The sequence below is a fragment of the Pezoporus wallicus genome, unplaced genomic scaffold (genome assembly GCF_028554395.1).
Source record: "Pezoporus wallicus isolate ANWC-B61680 ecotype Strahan unplaced genomic scaffold, APGP_CSIRO_Pwel_v1 contig_6428, whole genome shotgun sequence".
Classification (NCBI taxonomy): domain Eukaryota; kingdom Metazoa; phylum Chordata; class Aves; order Psittaciformes; family Psittacidae; genus Pezoporus; species Pezoporus wallicus.
This window is the reverse complement of record NW_026639269.1, coordinates 1,229,018-1,249,597: the sequence shown is the minus strand read 5'-3', so window position 1 is coordinate 1,249,597 and position 20,580 is coordinate 1,229,018. Positions and strand designations below refer to the sequence as shown.

Genomic DNA, 20,580 nt, shown 5'->3' with positions numbered 1-20,580 from the left:
TTAAGTCTAGATACAGGAAGATGACTAAACTCCTAAGCTTTTGTCTTCTAAAACATTCCCATTGCTGCCAAAGCTGGTGAAGCTTCTCTGATGGTTATAGTGGTGGGCGCACTAAGGCAGGAAAGCTTCCAAGTGCCTGCAAGCATTCTCACCACTGCACCTTCTGCCTACCTCCTACAAATCTCATTCCTGCCTGTAGAAAATGGGTGGCCACACACTCCTTGTCATGTTTGCCCTTCCTGTCAGAGCTTAACATGAGGAAACTTCACAGAACTGTATAACATACAAGGAACAAATTTGTTTAGCAAGGCAGCCAGCAGCCTTACTGTACTACCCCCCCTCCAACATTTAAAGAATGCAACTATCTTCTTCTCTCTTTCCTTTCCCATGTAGCTTGAGAATTACATCCAAGACAGTATGAAGAAAGAAATGGTAGAGATCCAGCAAACTGCAGTGCAGAACCAGACTGCAGTAATGATTGAAATAGGCACAAACTTACTAAATCAAACAGCTGAACAGACTCGCAAATTAACAGATGTTGAAGCACAAGTAAGTAATGAATTTCAAACTAAAAATGCTTCTGCTTCCCCCACACCCACAACTACACTTCTAACACAGTTTAGTGTTACGCTACACAGTTCAACAGTTAGAAATCAATCATTATAATCAACAGCTCTATCCAGCTTAAAGAAACATTAGTAATTAGTAATACATGGTTCCATCTCAAGCCCACTGTTGTCACTTGAAAAACTTCCAGGAGGATTTGAAGTGTGTCTAACAAGACAATTGTTCCATTCATCTTTAAGGATAATGTACTTAAAACTACTATACTATATCCAAGCATCAGTTGGGTACTAGTGTGCTTTTATACAACCCCCATTGTATATCTTTGTTGACAATGCACCTTTCACAACCAGAAAAAAGAGGATTCCTTCAGCCTGCCTTTCTTCCATTTATCAGGTTAATTTTTCTTTTTCTTTCAGTTTTCTTTGTGTGTTTTTTTTAATGAATGTTTTCACATATACTGTAAGTAGGATAATAGTTCATTTCCAGCACAATGCACAGTATTATTGTCATTTAACAGGGGGATAAGTAAAAAAATCAGAGGTAAATCAAGAAAAAGGAATTAGGAGGAGACTACTAGAAAAGTGAGAGATGAGCAAATTCGCACAGAAATAAACTTGCCTACTGTACATATTAGTCTCTAAATTATTTCAAACAAACAAAAAGAAAGGATTTGTCTTTCCTTGCTAGCCTTTTTACTGTCTGTAGAACTCATCCAATGAATTGTTACATATTTTAACCTAAAGCAAGCCTTTCTGAACTCCTTGATAAACTGATAGTTCATGGCTGACAGGCGTACTGAATTAAACTTTCTGACTGCATTATTCAGGAGCCCATTATTTTGCAGATGTTAGGAGAATGTACTTATTCATTCACAGTAATGCCTTTATGGAAATTACTCAATTATTTTCTGCTTAGAGGAAGAAAATCATCACTGTAACTTTCCTTCTCTGCTCGAAATTACTGGTGACTGGGTTAAGGGCTTAATTAGCAACATAAGGAAATTAGCCAAACAATTGCTCTCTCAAGGACACTTGCTTTTGGCAATAGTTTACAATTACACTTAAGTGTGAAATCATGTCCTGAATGACTGTTTAACATGAAGGACATGAGTAATCAATTCTTCCTGCCAAGGAAAGCCAAATTCTGCTGAATTAAAAAAAGCTGTTCTAAAACAATGAGAAATTATTTCTAGAAAACATGCCTCAAAGTAATGCAATCTGATACAAACCAAAAAGTATCTTCCATGTTTTCTAATGTCTGCATTTCTTCATTTAAAGATAGTAAACAATACATGTAGAGAAAAGGTAACATTAAAATTCAAGGAGTGAAATAACCAAAGTGTGGTTTACATGATTAACACTTTAAAATATAATTTGGGATTAACGAAAGTAGCTAAGAGTGAACTATCTAGTGATTTCAGGACTGGGCCAAGATTTCAGCCAGTGAAAGATAAGCAAATTACTTACTTTCTACACCAGACTGAGAAACTTATTCCCTGAACAGCCACCATGATAGTTCCAGTAATAAAATAAGAACATCAGAGGGTAAAGAATGACAACAAAACTAAAGTACACAGCAAGTTTCAGCCATTGATTAGAAACATAGTGTACTACTGAAATATTCCCAATGATACATGGTAGTGTAACAAAAAAAATCGGTGCAACTCCGTGTATTCTTCTTCACTCTATTCCTATGGGCATTTGTTCCCAAATTAGGTGTTAAAAATATATTTTTTATTTTATTTTATTTACAGGCTTAAGTAGATATTTCACCACACAAAGAAATTACAGTTTATTTTAAAAAAATCTTAATTTTCAAATATTTTTATACATTTTATTTAGGTATTAAACCAGACAACCAGACTTGAACTTCAGCTTTTGGAACACTCTCTTTCAACAAACAAACTAGAAAGACAGATTTCAGATCAGACCAATGAGATTACTAAATTACAAGAAAAGAACAGGTAAGTTTGCCTATCAACTCAATAAAATGCTATTCCCTGATGTGTCCTAATGGTTTTAAAAACAGATGTACTCATATAGGAAAATAAGGCCTTGTATAGAAGCTCTCCACACCCAGCTATGCCCATTACAAAGGTCATATATTATTTAAAGCCTAGAGAATCATGCAGGTTTATTCTTCTTGTTTTCTGCTTATATATAATACTTCACTATTTAAAGTTTTCCTCTGTATGTGGAACTTAAGGTTAAAACTGAAACACTTCTCAGTACTTCAGCTGTAGCCAATTTGTGTTCTTCTTTAGACTTACGCATTATATAACCTGACTCAAACTAATCCAGTGCAACCCCATCTTTAAACCTTATTTCCAAGTAGTACGCAGCTATCTGAATACACAATCAGGTCTTCGCCAGAATTTTTTTCTAAGCTGGTAAGTAAAGTCAAACGCTACTCATATTCAATATTCCTTACTAGTCAATCTTTTGAAATTCAGACTTATATTCAACTATTGCTCCCACCAGTTTCTGTACTCAGCTGTTGTCCAAAGGCTCATACCTTTTTTCAGCTGGTGTCATTTTCATATCACCAGGGTCCTATTTTACTTTTGGCAGTAAATAGTTTACAGAGAAATCTAAAAGCAGCAATAACAGTAGGTTTTCCTCTTCAAAGCCATGTTTTTCAATGAGAAACATATGTGCAAAGTGCTTTTTATTTTGAAAGAATTAGCTTAAAAACCCAGGAGACATGTTTTGACATTTTAGTTCACTACTCTACTACATTTATATACGTTCCCTAAAAGTTTTATCTACCAGCTTAATAAAAACAAGCATCCTTATCAAATGGAAAGCAAAGTAAACACTGAATTTTAAAATGTCACTTTTTTTTTTTTTTGTGTGTTGAACTCTGCAGACTTTCGATTACCCTTGTAAAACCCACGTAAAGACAAAAGCATTATTTCTCACCTAACAAAAGAGAGTCTAATACTGAGCTAATCTGCTTGAAACATAAGGTTCAGGATTTTTGTTTTTCGATAACAGCAGCGGAATTTAGGTAAACTTATCCCTTCTGGTCATGCATCTTTTAACATCAGCTTTCTCAGAGCATGCATCAGAAGAATTACCAATGAAATAATATTCCAGCCAGTCAAATACTCATACCAGCTCCAGAACAGGAGATGGATTACACATATTCAAGCAACTATTTGCATGTTTCCCTGTCTTAACACCATAATGTTTATTTAAGTTTATATTTTACTATAATTACAGAATGTTCAAAAAGTTCATAGGTTCATCTTTAAATAAGTTCTATCTTTTAATAGGGTAAAAATCATGAAATCTTCCACTATATCTTTTCTTTCATACTGTTGATTTATCAAACACCCAGTTATTACACTTTAAAAGCCTGCTAAACAGACTATAGTAGATGTTGTTTATGAATGTACTAATATAATAAATTAAAGCACATGTATCAAACTAAACTCAGCTTTTCTTTAGCTTTCTATTGCATTCATGGCATTAGAGAATGAAGTTGAGTACTTAAGAAGAAAGAAATTTCTGCAACAGGCTTGAGTCTCTTTACATATCAGAATTGTTTCTCTGGAGCCTAACTGTAATCCTTTATTTAGCTTTCTAGAAAAAAGAGTTCTTGAGATGGAAGACAAGCACACTCTTCAGCTGAAGTCAATAAAAGATGAAAAAGATCAGCTTCAGGTCCTAGTAGCCAGACAGAATTCTATTATAGAAGAACTAGAAAAACAGTTAGTTACAGCTACAGTAAACAACTCAGTTTTGCAAAAACAGCAACATGATCTGATGGAGACTGTTCACAACTTGCTTACTATGATATCTACACCAAACTGTAAGTAAAAGCAGACATGCTTATATCATTTGAGTGACATTCCCAAAATTGTGTACATTATTAACTGTAAAGTCTTAACAACCAGTTTTGCCACACTTCTGCTTCTCAAAAATTATATAATTTTCCTTAAATTTTGCATCTGAGTTAATGAACCTATTTTTTAGGGGCACACGGGGAGGTGGTGGTCGTGGGGAAACAGCCGCAACATCTGTATGTTTTCTTTTCAACATTTTGTTCATCTTCTGTGATTTATATTGGTTTGCCTGGAGACTTCAGTACTACAAAACACAGAGATGCCAAGTATCATTCATCTCACATGGCATTCATTCATGTATATATTGACCATATATTTAAGTTAGACTGCATGATGTAGGGCTGTCCTGTAGATGATGTCCTGGCTCCCAAGGGTTGCTTCTGCCACCTGTCATTGCTCTGTGCAGAGCTGATCAAAGAAAGGACAAATTACAGTGTCTATAAAGGGCAAAGGAATCAGTACTGGCTCAGTTTTTAGCACCTGTGTATGCCCCAAACAACAAAAGCCCCAGCCCAGGGCAGCAGGTACTCCCAGAAGTCCTCGGTCATTCACTGAAGCTTCCCTGTTCATTATAAAAATCCCTCAGCCTCGCAAATTTTGTAGGCAATAATCTCACCCTTAGATGCTTGACAGCCCTGCAACAAATTGTATTCACTGAGCACAGCTTCCAAGTTTAGGCAGATTCACATGCTCCATTAAAAAAGCCCACACAAGCCATAAACTGCAAGTTATGGCTAAACAGAATTTAAACAAATGAACGAATTCCTTACTTTGAATTTCATGTCTGATATGGAACTTTGTCAAATTAATAATGTATAGCTGTTATATATAAAACAGTAAAGAATTTGGCACATTTGCCTGTAAAATTCTCAGGGCTCAAAACACAGATGCATATATACCTCTAAAAAAGATTTTAAATTAAATACTAGAAAAAATTTAAAATACCTGTCATTACAATTTAGAAAACAGTATAGATGGACTGTGTTTTGTTACTGTAAATTGAATCACAAAAAAGGAAAAGGGTGTTCAGGGGTCTTTGCTTTCAGTGGCATCCTAAATTACATGACGTAAGTTTTTCTAAACAAAGTAAAACCCAAGGTTTTTGTCTTAATTATCGATACTGTCCCCTTAAATACCATTACCAAGGCTGTACATGTTCCTGCTGATTTTATCTGCTATGCTAGTGCACAAATAAGTAAACAAGTCAAAGTCATGTTGGCTACAACACTGTTAAACCCAGAGTTGAAAAAATAATGAATGCTTGCCAAAAAGACAAAATTAGCAGGGAAAGCTTCTAAGACAGTATACAAACAATAGAGTGTGGAAAAGCTATTAAAACACTGAATGTGTTATTTTTATGTTTAAGGCAAAGCATGTAAACAGGTAAATAATGAATAAGCAAGTTCTTTTTCGAGAACATAATAAGCAATTGTAACATAAGCATGTTATTTATCTGGCACCTAAAACTTTGTACTAATAGGCTGTGCTTGTTAGATTAAGTTAAAAGGGAAAATACACAGAACCAACCCCAAAAGAGTAAAAGATGAAATATCAGTCAGCAGGCAAAGTGCCAGGAAATTCCAACCTCTATAGTTAATAAAGAACTGAACAAAAAGATGAGCCTTAGACTGTTCTGTAAAATAAGAAGGCTTAGGCATATGAAAATACATTTTTTACACAAATGAATTCCAGAAGGGATATCTCCTTTGTGGGTTGGGCTGCGCTGCCAAGTTTCAGCTTGGTACATACAAAGTTGTGTCTGCTCAGTACAGGGTCAAAACCACTAGCTAAAACTGTGTAAGTGAAGTTATTCCAGTCATCTGTATGAGAAAAGATTTCATAACTCTTAGGTTAGATTTCACAACACTGGAGTACTGGCCGAAGGTAATTATTAATATAATCAGTTGCTAGTTAGATATGTTTGTAATATGCAGAGGTTGTAATGCATGAAGGAGTCCCAGCAAAGGCAATGAATGGAAACAGAAACTGTTCAACTGAATGAGAAACTATATCCTAAGTTCTGTTATTCCACATATTAAGAAAGTCAGCACTTTTTAACCTATCAAGCAACCATGCTCATAGCAAAATAATGTCTCTAAATAATATACAGTAATAACACATATAATTTTACCTTCATTTCTTTTGGGACCAGGCGTATTTTTCAGAACTGCAAAGTTTTAAGCTGATTGCATCATTAATTGCTTCTTAGTAACATCTGTTCATCTTCTCTTAAGGCCTTCAATTTCTGTTGCATTTTTAACAGCTAAGAACAACTTCATAGCTAAAGAGGAGCAAATCAGCTTCAAAGACTGTGCTGAGGCTTTCAAGTCTGGACTGACAACAAGTGGAATCTACACTTTAACAGTTTCAAACACTGTACAAGAAAAGAAGGTAGGATGCCTATAAAGTGCTACCTAGGCATACTGTGTATTAAAAAGTTATTAGATCTGGTAAAAATGCTATTTTAAAAGCTAATTAATAGTGAAGTTTATTACTTACCACAGTTTGTTTTTTTTTTTAATGAGCATGTCATCACTTATAGATCTGACTGTCTCACAGGAAGTCATTCAGGTGAAATCTTGGCTTAGTCAAAATGAGCAAGCATTTTGTTGTTCATTTCAACATGCCAGAATTTCATTCTTTGTTTCCCCATAATTAACACAATTAAAGAAATATAGTACTATAATTTCTTTATGAAATCTCCAACACAATTGCTATGCATGATCAGCAATCTCCTGTCTCCTCTAACTTCCTAGTTCCTTCATATGCCCAAGTCCTTTCAGGTGGCAAAAGAAGGTAAAATCAGGGGCAAGGAAGAGTACTCAGGGATATGTACTCATGTAAGCAATCTCCTAGTACTGTGTTCAGTACTGGGTTCCAGTTCTTTGTTATGCAGAGCTTTAAGGGCATTTGTGTAATAATTAAGTAGCAATTACATCAGCACAACTGACACTGGATAACAGAGAGGACTTTCCTGGAAAATACCACTCTGATTTAAATAGAAGATGAGTTTGTGGTGATTTCACTGTATCAGTTTAAATTAATTCCTCTATGGATATCTTGTCTCCCTCTGTGTTTAACGGAAATGAACTTCAGTGTCAATTTAGTTTAAAGCGACACATTACACCTCTATAGAAGAAATCCTGAAATAAAAATGGCACTCTGGATGAAACAGTGGATGCCTGACAGAGATGCTCCATCTACTGAAGTAAACAAAACGATAAAGGTTCAGATGGTATAATTCAGTTGAAACAGTCAATAAAATCTGAAAGGGAGAAAAGTGTCAGGTGGACTGTGTGGCTATAAGCATTCCGAGGAGTGAGACTCAAATGACGAATGTTTGTTTCCAATTTTCAGACACAGCAGGCTGAGGAGGCCAAGAGGCCAAGGGACATTTGGATATAAACAAAAATGCTTAATATATTTCTTAGACAAACACTAAGTAATTTTCTACAGTTTTTATAATCTCATAAAGTAGACATTTCCTTACCAAAAAAAAAAAAAAAAGTGTTTTATGGAGTTCTTAAGGCTCTACTTTATTATATCAGAAATACTGGGGAGGAAAAAGCTAACAGAAAATGTACAAAAACAGAGAAAAATGAGGGCACATGTGGGAAAGCAATTGGTAAAATTCTGACAGAGAAAAAGTGAGAGAATCAAATTTTGATAGCAAAGGTTTAGAAACTAAGTTCACCAGTGACTAGTCTTTGAAGTGCCAGAACTTCATCTAACCCAAGTCAGACTTTGTGATCTTTACCCTTACAAAGCTCTCAACTAAAGGGAATATGCTTGGATAATTTCTATAAAATACAATACATAAAATCTACAATTTCTGCAGATATCATCTAGAGAAATTATGCAGTTTGCTTCCTTTGGGAAAGAAAAAAAAACAAAAGAGACTGGTTTTCCTTTGGAATAGTCTAGTCTATATTCAATACATCTGTTTCACAAGAAAGTTACATAAGATGCAATAAAGTGGTTTATTACACATGAAGCAGAATATTTATAGAAGATATTCGATAAATATAGCATATTTATCTACAGTCACAGTTTTAAAAGCTAAACGAGATGCAAGCTACTGCATCTCTAAAGTAATAGATTGCAGCAGTCTTTGTGAGACATCTCAGGAATGATTACATTCCTTGATTCTCTTAATATTGCTTCTCTCAGGGTTTTACCTTTGGTTTTAATTTTACTATCAAAAATAATGTACATAGCATTCATATTTTCTAAAAGCAGACACAACTACATGCCATATTACAGAATGAAAATTTCATAAACTTTAACATTGCATTTTCAAAGCCATAAATGTTTAGGCAATTTATATGATCTGAATAATGCACATTTCTACAAAATTAAAACCTACCAAAATATTCTATCCCTGAAACAAAAATACAATCAAAAATTTCCTAAAATATAAAACATTAAAATGGACATTAAACATTTCATCATATCAGATTAAACATTTGAACCTGGAGGCTTAAAACACTTAAAAAAAAAATACCTATTCTGGTAATTGACTAGGTTAAGAAAGTAGTTCAAATGTACTGATTTGATTAAATTAGTAATTAATTTACTAATATCAGGGATTTTATTCTTATTCTGACTCCTTCAGATAGAATGAAAAAGACACTTAAAAAGACAGCAAAGGTTTATTTACTGTATGGCATGGAAAATAGAAGACTAAAAAGTTCTAACCCGAAGCAGATTTTTTATATAAATACAAATGTGAATAGGGGTTGTCAAGGGAAGTTAAGGTTTAGGGATAATCAACATGTTACACCATTTTCAAATGTTTATGATGTGGATGGCCACTCAGACCAGGAAACAGCATGACCTTTTTTATGTGCAGAAGTGCTGCACTGCTGTTTATGTTTTTGTCTTTTCCTCTTGTAACACCTTCTGACCTCCCAACAGGCTTACAAACAACTTCTGTCTAATCTGTAACTGATCACACTTTACTAATCTGTTTCCCATCATAATCCAGAACTAAAGAACTGCATACAAGAGCTGAGAGGAAAACAATTATTTCATTCCATTAATATTTTCAAGCTTTCAAGCTTTCCTGTTCTACACCAGCACAAAAGCTGAGTCCTTCTAAAAACACTGAGGAAAAACAGCAAAAGACTGCTGACACAAGATAAAATGGCAGAGGTAAATCATGAAAAGTCAATTGCCTCATGTTTACAGCATGCACCTGAACACATTAACCTTCAGATTAATTAATCTGGTTAATCCTGGTCTAGATGACCCTAATACATTAGGTCAACCTTTACACAACTATTATGACCACATTACCCCAGATCTTAAAATAGGAAGAGAAGCAATGGCTAAGTTCTTCCCCATTTCCACCCGTTGTCGAGCTGAATTTTTTGACTGACACACATTCCAAGCCAAGGCTTTTTTAACCAAAACTTTCTTGCGGACAGTGATTTGGGCAAGTTTGAATTTATCAACAAAATGGTTCTGCGTAACTTTCCTAAAAAGTGATTATCTGGACAACTAGGTAGTCGTTTCAAAAGGAGCCAGTGCCATGGACCTTACATCTAAAATAAACATACAGAGATTGTTTCCAGTTTTAATTCCATTAAAAAAGAGCATGTGTGTAGCTTCTCTGATACAGGAAGAAGTCAGATGAGAGGGGTTTTTTTTGTTCGTTTTTTGGTTTGGTTTTTTTTTAAATTTTAGAAGTTTCATCATATCTTTTTCACTGGTAACTGGTATTAGGTTAAATTACATCATAAACCACACATGTAGGTTGTTTGTATTTTTGTTTTTTTTTTCCCCAGAAAAGAGAAACTAAGACCACAATTTTTATCTAGTTACATCTTTGGGAGCTAGAGATAGCAGAATACAAAATCGTTAAGCATCATGACTCAGAAACGTTCAAACAGCCAAAAGTGATATGAATGGACTCTGCACAGATATGGCCACCACAAGTGCTTTGGTATAAAAATCAGAGTGGTTCTTCAGCCTTACCATTCAGAAAGTAGGTCTGAAAACTCTTATGCCCCAAATAATGTACAAGAATAAAGAAGAAAAATTACGTATACTGAAAGTCAACTTCCTGGACAGTTAAGACATTAAACTGTCATCAAACTGCTCATAGCTTACACATCTTTGGAAAGGGGACTAGTCTTGGTGACATGTACATTACAGCATTTTCAAAAACACAGCACTGATTCTAGCTGAAGGTGAAAAACATAAACGGCTGACCTTAGCTCTCATAGTACTACAGCTGCTAGAACTGTAAATACTGAAGCAGTTCACAAGATAAATCAAATATTCCCCCTGCCAATTTGTTGTAATTTGAGAGGCTAATATCTTTATTCTTTTTGGCATCTGCTTGAAGACTCCTGCTGCCTGCCTAATCTTGGTATCTATTTGTACTAGGCATATGAAATGTTACATTTCTTCCTTTTGAATATAAAACCTAGGGTAGGCCGAAAGTTCAGAAGAGTTCTGTTCTAGTAATGAGTGCTAGAGAAAGCCTCACATGCATATCATTTTACTGGAGAATGAAGATTTTTTTTTTAAAAAAAAGAAGTTATAGTCCAAAGAAATGCTTCATCTCCCTTCATCTTTCACATATATCATGAAGAAATTGTTCCCTCTGCAGACTTGACGCAGTAATTTATTGTCTAAACTAAGTGAGTCCTTTCCTTAATCTTCATTTTACTGAATAGCGTATCTCCATCCTTAAAATTAGTTAGGAATATATATCATTCACTTAACTATATGTAGTAAAAAGTAATAAACATAGATCAACTTATTTCATTAATTTTCTTTCCTTAATCTTTACTGCCATTTTTCTTCATAGTTTATTTTTTCCCAAATTAAAAATCAAGTGTGTATGCAAATTTGAAGTTCCTAGTGTTAAAGTAAATATTTTCATCTTGTTTATTCAGAGAATTGATTTCTAGGGAAATTATCTGTAAAGCAAAGGAATGATTTCATAAGCAAAGCTGCATATGTGAGAGTTTGAAAGACAGTGTTCTGGATTGCCAGTCAAGCCTGAAAGCTAAATATTTCACTTACTTAATAGGTGATAACTATATTGAAAACTCAGCCCACTTTTACTTCCTAAGATGACACACAAAACAATGTGCCAGAACAGAAGCTTCTTTGAAGTCATACTTTTTCAGCGAATTTCCAGGATGACTAACAGTTCAAAGAACTCAAATCTGCTAACACTGATAAGACAGCCCTCCCACAGAAGAGGATGAAAAAGACATATAGCATCTGTGTCATTCAGTCACAATTTGGGGCATTTATAGGCACATTGTGACAAGCAGCTGTAATAAGTGTCCCCAGTATATTGGCACCTTCAGTAATACCTTTTATCTCTGACACTGCAGTGAATATACACAAGAATTTTATTTAAGGCAGTCACTTTCTATTTTAATCTAGAAGGAGGCTGACTGAACAAATCACTTATTAACTTGAATTCTACTGCGTGAGGGATGCATTTATTGGGTATTCTAAAACTGAATTCACTGAACTGCTTATTGTGTGTCAATCCTCTCAGATGTTTAGCAATAACATGGCAAAATCAAAGATGATTTATGAACATTTGGACATACGGTTATTTTTTTGTTCTAGAATATAAGATATTAATTACAGGCTGTATATTAACATGGCTACAAGATTTAACTTTCAGATAATAATTGTTCTATATTTAGATTTAACTTTGGGGTCAGACCATCTGCAAAGGCACTGAACAATGACAATAGAAATAAAACCATATTTCAGCTTGTTCATTGCCTGAATTTAACAGTATGATAACATCTGTTAATGTTAAACTGACAAGCCATAGAAATTTGAATGGATCTCTCACAAAAAGAGATGGAGAAGTGAAAACATCTTTTGGGAGAGATACTTCATCAGGAAACTCACAAAAATATCAGCACAAGAGGGAAGTATAGAATCAGAATCTACATTCATTTTTTAATTCCTTCAACACCAGCTATCAGCCATTTTTAAGGCATCATCTGTATTCTGTTAAGCATCATATATACTGAGAAATCATATTTATTCATGGGAAACCACAGGTGATTTGTATGAAGGCTATGAAAACCAGCATTTTTAGGTTAATACATGTTTTGCATTTGTGCACACTAAAACTTGGCACAAATGCTTTGTATTTTTGTTTTGCCATGATTTCATGCACTTATGTTACATGCTTACCCTGATAGGCCTACTGTGACATGGAAACTAGTGGAGGAGGTTGGACAGTTATTCAGAGACGTGAAGATGGCAGTCTGGACTTTCACCGGACATGGAAGGAGTACAAGATGGTAAACAATGTTTTCTGAAGCCTCCATGTCATTATCTGAAATCTAATATAATAAAGTTGCATTAATGGCATCCTCAGAATGCAAGCAGGCACTAAAAGTTATCTTTGTCCTTAGATATACTACTTTAACATTTTCGAAATGAACAAGTTGTTTGTCTAAGCAGACTTGCAAGTGTGATGTTTGTTTTTTAAAGAGAAACTTCACTTTTCTTCAGTCAACTGTTTCGTATGTCCACATTTTTTGAGTTGTTTATATTTGTGTTTCTACTGGCAACAGTAGAAACTGCTCCAACCCTACTAAGTAATATTGATTCACTATTTCAGATTCCTGAGTTTGTCTTCACTGAAATTAACTTTTTGAAATATGGCAGATCTGTGACCCCCATAGACAGTAAATTCTTAGTTGACAGACTGAAAACTATTAAACTTAAAAATTGATAAAGTGATAATTTCAAACTCAAAGAAAAAAACCCCACAAAGCTATTTAAATATACTGCTTGAATTACAGGGATTTGGTGATCCTGCTGGGGAGTACTGGCTGGGAAATGAGTTTGTTTCTCAACTGACTAATCAGAAGCGTTATGTTCTTAAAATACACCTGAAAGACTGGGAAGGGAATGAGGCATATTCATTGTATGACCACTTCTCTCTAGCAAGTGAAGAACAAAAATACAGGTAAGCAGAAAAAATCAGATCTTAATTTAAAAAAATTAGCTAATAATAATTCTAGACTGTGTAGATGCAAGATCATATTTCATATGAAATATGATTTTTCAGTTCACTCGGAAAATTCTTGCTCCATTTTTCACCTATTGCCTAAAGCAAATTTTTCAATGGAGAGAATGTGTGTTTTTCTAATGCACACTGGGTGAATGTAGCACACAAGATGTACAAAGATGATGAGATGGCATGGTATAAGACAGGATACATGTGCCAAAATAATGAATGGCAGTGCAGACTTTTCAGTGCAACAGGAACCTGTCTGCAAGTGCTGTCGTGTTCTGGTTCCCTGCAGTAAGTTAATTTCTGGAAGGTGGATAACTAAAGTGGATAATACTGCAAGGAGATTTTCCACTTAAGTCTGTGACTAGTAGGAGCTGTTCTGTTGTCATGAACAGCATACAGAGGTAATGTTACCTTCTACTTCCATGACCCACTGGCTTGAATTGCCAAAGAATAACTCTCCTACCTGTGAAAATTAAGCTAACAGTATATGTATGCTTTCACCCCTCAACAAATTTGTCAATTTAAACACCAGATTTTAATGGACCTATTGTATATGCTCCCGTAATTCTGTAAAACATGAAGCTTCTCAATTTCTTCTCACATATTTTGTTAAAATAGGAAATAATACTAATTACAAATAAATATATATAAATAAATATTATGGCAGTATTATATATTTTAAATAGTATTAGCTACAGCTGAAATATGTGGGCATTTCATACTTCATTCTCCAGGCTCTCTGTAAACGTAGTACATACTGTTTGATTGCTTATAGAAGAAACTAGAGACTCCACACTGTAACAGATGCTTTCTTATGACATGGCCCATAAAATGTTTATAAGAATCTTAGATTCATGGAGCTTTAGGTGACTGTACAGAAAAGCTATCTAAACTCAGATGAATTTCTCCAAGATTTCTAGCAACTATTTGTTGTAAACAAAGTCAGTCTGACACCTAAGAAAATCGATGCTATTTCAACTCAAGTTTATGTGCAATGCAATCCAAAACTGTCAGCATCCCCCCTCCTCTGCCAAATTGTTAGATCTAATGCCTTAGTAGTATACAGTTGTCTCAATTCCAAAACAAATATTTTTTTTTTTTCATCTGGAAACAGTCAGATTCTACAGCAGAGATTTTTTTAAAGCAAGGCTTTACAATACTTATAAAGGCAACCTTTGCAAAATCGGTTATTACCCCATCCATCTACAATATTAAAAAACAATTACTGAAAACTAAGATGGTCATCTGAAAAATGATACTTTATTTTAACATGCAGCCAAACATGGAATGTATCATAAAATGCAGTAGATTAAAAAATATATTTAACATTATGAAAAAAAACAAAAAAAAAACCCTAGGAAAGTATTCAGTTAAGAGCATTAATACATTCTGAATGCTGGAAAGATTATTAGTTGGGCCATGAAACTGGTGTTTCATAGATTCATCGAACATTTGAGATCAAAACGGACTTTGAGTCAAAATTCCTGATCTCAAAGATACGAGGTCAGAAGAGGTTGCTCAGGGCTTTATTCAGTTGGCTCTTTATAACCTCAAAAGGTAGAGATTGCACAGCCTGCTCCACTGCTTGTCCTTCCTCGTTGTGAAAAAGGTTTTCCTGATATCCGGCCAGAGCCTCTCATTTCAGTTTACATCTGCTGCTTCTCATCTTCTTGTTATACTAAGCAGTACTTTTAAAAATGGAATAATAACAATAAATGAATAATGCCTTTCTTACCTTAGACTTGATATTTGATAATCAAGCCTAAATCATACATTATATTGGAATCTTTAATACCACTGATGTTAGAAACTGCCTTACAGAATTTTGACCTTACCTGAAGAAAAAACAGGATATTTGACTTTCTGAAAAAGGTTTTTGAGAAAATCTTTAGAGGCAATCTTTTGAAATATAAATGAATAAAAATTCATTTACTTTTAATATTTTCAAATAGAGAATATAAAATGGGTGAAAATAATCTGTTAAACCACTAAAACCAAATTCTATCATAAGCAGAGAATTACATGCAAGATAAAGACTAATGTGGGGACAGATTAATTCTCCTCAGTCAGATCTCCTCCTTAAGCAAACAGAATATGACGAGAAGGATGAGCTGTTTGACACAGAAATACAGTCACCAAAGAGATACTGTGGGAGAAGAGGGTTCAAGTCCTCATAATTCAAGGTAGCACAGTAATTGCCTCAGTTCTGTGCCGTGTGTCCCTCGCCACTGAGACTGCATCTGCACCTTATAACCAGATCCAAACAGTAGCAGCCTCACTGAAAGCTTACCTTGACAGGAGAAGGAAACTTAAATACCCATGAGGATTTAACATAAAATAAAGAAGAGTAATTAGGAAAGTGAAAAGCAAAATAACTGAGGAACTCCTAAAATACCAGTTACTAGTTAGTAATTAATAGTCCAGGTAATGCTATTATCTCCTGCACATGCAAATTTGTAATGCTAAATTGCCATGTTTTGCTAACAGCAAAGTAAGAATAAAAAAGTTTTGGCCTAAACCCTTGAAGCAGATTAAAAAAAAATAATTGCGTAATGTACTTACAGTGTTAAAAAATGCATGATCTGTATGAAAAGTTGCAGGAGTTAGTATCTACTTGCTCTCATTTTCATCTAATATGACATGAACAAAACAGTCATTTCTGCAAATGTGGAGGCTGTTCATTAGAATATTGTGCTGACTATTCCTGCTCATGTGAAAACATTATGCTGCAAAACAGCTTAAAACAGAACATTGGCCAGAAGTGAACTCAACTATTTGAACAAGATATTTATTGCAAACTATTCCATCATTATGTCATAGATCAACTACCATTAACTTCCACATAATAATTGTTTTTCCATTCCTCATTTTTACAGGATCTACCTTAAAGGACTTACTGGGACAGCGGGCAAAATAAGTAGTATAAGCCAGCCAGGAAATGATTTTAGCACAAAGGATGCAGACAATGACAAATGTATTTGCAAATGTTCACAAATGCTAACAGGAGGTAGGAATGTTTTTTTGTTTCTTGGTCTTCCTATTTTTATTGGCACTGAAATTGTCTATGAGATAAATAGTGATAATCTGGTTTTAGTAAATTGTGACTGCTGAAGAAGTCCAAAATCACTGATAGAAATGCTGGTACGGTGGCTCCAAATGAAATATTTTATCATTTGACAAAAGTTAGTTAAAGCAAAACAAGAGAAGTTAAAACTGGAGGGGAAAAAAATCTCTACAGTTGGGGTACAAGAAAGTGTAATTGTGGAACTGGTCAAAGGAACAGCATTCTTCTTCCAAGGAATGAGATAACATTCAGAGATCAAAATACTTAAGTCCCATCCATGTCTCTCCTTCCTCATCCTGCTATTTAGAGGTTCACAATTCATCAGTGAAATGGCTCCTAATTTTTTAGACACAAACCCTTTCCCTAAATATCCAGAGGAGAAGAAAGCCCCGAAAAGTTGATGTATATTGTATATAAAACAGCAGGGTACAAGTATTTAATTCCATTTTTCAATATAATTACAAAATTACAAGATGCACCACATCTGCTTTTTTCTAATGCTTGTTCATCAGTTATTGGAGTTTTAGGTGATATTTTTATCTTGAACTGTAGAAGCTTCTGTAATTTATCAACCTAGAATTCCACATTCTGAAATGTAAACTACTGCTTTGTAAAGGTGACTTCTCTTCCTGTTATCTCTTAAGCAGTGGTTCATTTCCCTATAGCACATGTTGTAAGACAAAAGACAGCTTCAGTTTATCCAAAAGTCTAATTGGATTACTGCCCTGCAAAACAGAATACACACATTATCGCCATCATAACAGAAGTATAAAAATTATTATCTTATTCATAAAAATAAATTTTCCTTATGAACCACTAACAAGTCAGGACCATAAGAATACAAAATAAGTTTGGGCAGCTTTTTTTCTCTGTTTCCTTCTTACCAAGTTGTCAAATAATCTGCCCAGAGAACTGAAACAGATAACTGAATTAATCCTCCAAAATGATTAAGAATGAGTTCAAATCGGTGAAGAACAGGAATTTACCAAAGAGCAGATAAAAACCAGATAACTCGATACCATTATAGTTCGAGTTCTGCCCTCAGACTCTCAACAATAATATTTTTTATATATATATAATAAATTAAGCTTGATTGAACAACTTCCCTTCTCAATTTTAAACTAGTCTATTACATAAGCTTCAAGAATATGTCATCAGTACATAAATACATTTCTGAGTTTGAGGCAATATTTCATATTGACACTTCCAAATCATAAGAAAGAAAAAACTGCATTTAGATTTCTTTCTCATTTCAGGACAACAAAGTGTCCTTATGTACTGCTTTGAAAATTACCTCTCCTGATGTTTTAATTTGTTTTCTACCTCGCAGGGTGGTGGTTTGATGCATGCGGACCTTCTAACCTCAACGGAATGTATTATCCATTACGACAGAACAACAACAAATTCAATGGTATCAAATGGTACTACTGGAAAGGCTCGGGATACTCTCTCAAAGCCACAACTATGATGATTCGACCAGCAGATTTCTAAATGTTTTTGTATTATGTGAATTATGTATTGTATAGCCTTCAAAGACTTCATTTTCCAAGCATATAAACACACATCTGCAACTTGTCTCATTTTCAAGCATGCAAGTGTTCTGAAGGGATCGGTTCAGTACAATTCCTGAATTGCAATAGCCTTGATCAGCTAAAGCTCATATTATTCAACCAGACACAAAGTCTAAAGTGTCAATCTGATATAACAGTGATTTGGCCAAACAACTGAATAAAAAGAACATCCAAGAAACCATCAGACAACTTAAGGACACTGTTTTACTGGTCATTTATGTTATGTATGTGTTTGTTAGTAAATAACTGGAACTGTGAAAAATACCTAAAAATAGTTTTAGAAATATGCGTTTTGGCTCATCACTGAACTTTAAACATTACTCTAATATAAAACACTTAACTAGATCTAGAACTATTTATCTCTCTGTGTCATGTTTGCCTTTTATGTACATAAAAACCCCACTGTCCTGTAATTAGCTGAATACTGTACTTAAAGAATACATTCTTTCTCCCCATAGCCTCCTAAAGAACTTCTTATACTTATTCAGGGCTCTTTCCAATAGCCTGCCTGTATTACTTTATTTAACAGAGGACAAGTAGCATTTAATTCTTTTGCATTTATTCTTGGGAAATACTGTGTACAAAAATCACTGTTTTTTTTCAATTTGTACTTATTACAGTCACTATCTTAGCTGCAAAAATCCCTGCAAATTACAGCATCTTATGCATACCCTTTATATTATTATGAAGATTGCACTTTTTTCCTTCCTTTGTCATTTAACTGTAAAATAACTTATCAGTATTTTATAAACCAATACAATGGCATTAACACCAGATGTCCGACTGTGTATGACAATCAGTTATCACCTGGTACTGTAGTACATCTATACATTTTGTAACAATAACCTAACTGAAAAACATATGCATGTTATTTGATACAATTAAATTTATGCTCATGACTTAAGAAACAAATTACTACATTTCTAAAACAGGAAAAAAACCCACCCTGAAATTTATCTAAGGTCATACTGTTGGTTTTTTTTCAGTACTGTTAGGACTTCTCCCTAAGAATTCTCCATAGGTAGGCCCTCAATGTATACCACAATGTGAATAAATTACTGGGTGTTTTTTCACTTTTTTTTTTTTTTACTATTACAACATGCTTTATAATTGTGTACTGTACATTGCAGTTCAGAAGATATTTCTTTATATTTCCCTAATTTTGTGGAGATTTTTCCCAAAGTAGGTTTTAATTCTCATGCTTAGTCTTTGCCTTATAATAATAGTTCGATAAATTTTAATTTCAGCAGGTGACTGAATTAGTTATAAGTTTAGAACCACATCACAGAATCATAGAATAGTCACACTGAATCACACCAAAACAAGACCCCTAGACACAAGATTTCTGGAGGCTTACTTAACAAAAGGCATTGTATCTTAAAAGCAGTAAATGATTTTGGGAAAGATGGAAGAAAACTCTTCATTTTATACCGATAGTCATTAAAGCTGCTGTCAGAGCAATCCACCACTCACACTACCACCGTTCTGCTTCACGGAATATATGTGTCAGCATTGCTGAAGGGTAGCAATAACTTCTAATATGACTTCATGATCTGATTTTAAATGAGCCTAACAAAATGTAAATTAACAGTCATCATATGAAGAGTTGCATAAAATAATCTCTATGTATTTAAAATTAATATTTTATCGTTTTTCCTAGCAAACTTGTAAGGATATATGGATCCCAAACTACCCCCCCCCCCAAAAACAAAAAACAAAACCACCCCAAAAATGAAACAACAAAAACTGTCACAAAATTACTTTCATGAATCCCTAAGACATAACTGAAAGACCAAATCTAGCAGATGGCCACCAAGCTAGTAAAGGAGCTAGACATATGATGAAACACAACACACCAAGACAGGCCAAGAGACTTGGTGGCTTACAGCTTGGAAAAGAGAAGAGGAAACTTTACTACTGTATACAGCTGCCTGATCAAGGACACAGAGAAGACAGAGCCAGACCCTTCTTAGAGGTGCACTGCAATGGAACAACAGACAGCAAAAACAATTTGGAATTGGGGAAATCGGATTTTCTTTTTCTTTTTAATTTATCAATTTACTACTATGAGGGTGGACTGGAAAAATCTCTTGAAGCAAAACACGGAACTAGACAATCTTCATAGGACCCTTGCAATCTAAAATATTTGATGTTTCTATGAAATTTCATAGAAATGCTGAGTCTACTGCATTTTCTGCTTTACTGCATTTAATCAGACAACAAAATACTTCCAGTGTTTGAGATATTAAGCATATCCAGCCCAATAATCTAAACAAAACAAAACAAACACATGACGGAATCTGGCATGGTATGAATGCTCAACCTGGCAAAGGAAAATAGTGCTAAAACTGGTTGACATTACCCTTCATTACTTTAGTAAGAAAACGTGGTATGACAAGAATGGCTAGTTTCAATCTGCTGGGAAAAAGCCTTTGCAAAGGTTAAGGCTTTTTGATAACTATTTTGGGAAGGTTATTGAAGATACTGATGTAGACACTGAATTGAT

At 34.3% G+C, this 20,580-nt stretch overlaps 2 protein-coding genes across 8 annotated transcripts in view; one reads left to right on the top strand and one right to left on the bottom strand.

Moving 5' to 3' along the window:
- The window catches only part of ANGPT2 (angiopoietin 2), a 37,767-nt gene extending 19,675 nt beyond the window's left edge, over positions 1 to 18,092 (top strand). The window contains exons 2-9 of one of the 2 annotated variants that reach the window (XM_057414070.1): positions 394 to 549; positions 2,409 to 2,530; positions 4,151 to 4,383; positions 6,681 to 6,808; positions 12,613 to 12,714; positions 13,222 to 13,388; positions 16,316 to 16,446; positions 17,834 to 18,092. In XM_057414070.1, coding sequence (XP_057270053.1) covers positions 394 to 549; positions 2,409 to 2,530; positions 4,151 to 4,383; positions 6,681 to 6,808; positions 12,613 to 12,714; positions 13,222 to 13,388; positions 16,316 to 16,446; positions 17,834 to 17,994 — 1,200 coding nt within the window. In that variant the 3' untranslated portion in view covers positions 17,995 to 18,092. The remainder of the gene's footprint in view (positions 1 to 393; positions 550 to 2,408; positions 2,531 to 4,150; positions 4,384 to 6,680; positions 6,809 to 12,612; positions 12,715 to 13,221; positions 13,389 to 16,315; positions 16,447 to 17,833) is intronic. The other variant, XM_057414071.1, reaches the window with a different exon arrangement.
- The window catches only part of MCPH1 (microcephalin 1), a 122,460-nt gene that overhangs the window by 55,108 nt on the left and 46,772 nt on the right, over positions 1 to 20,580 (bottom strand). The window lies entirely within an intron of this gene.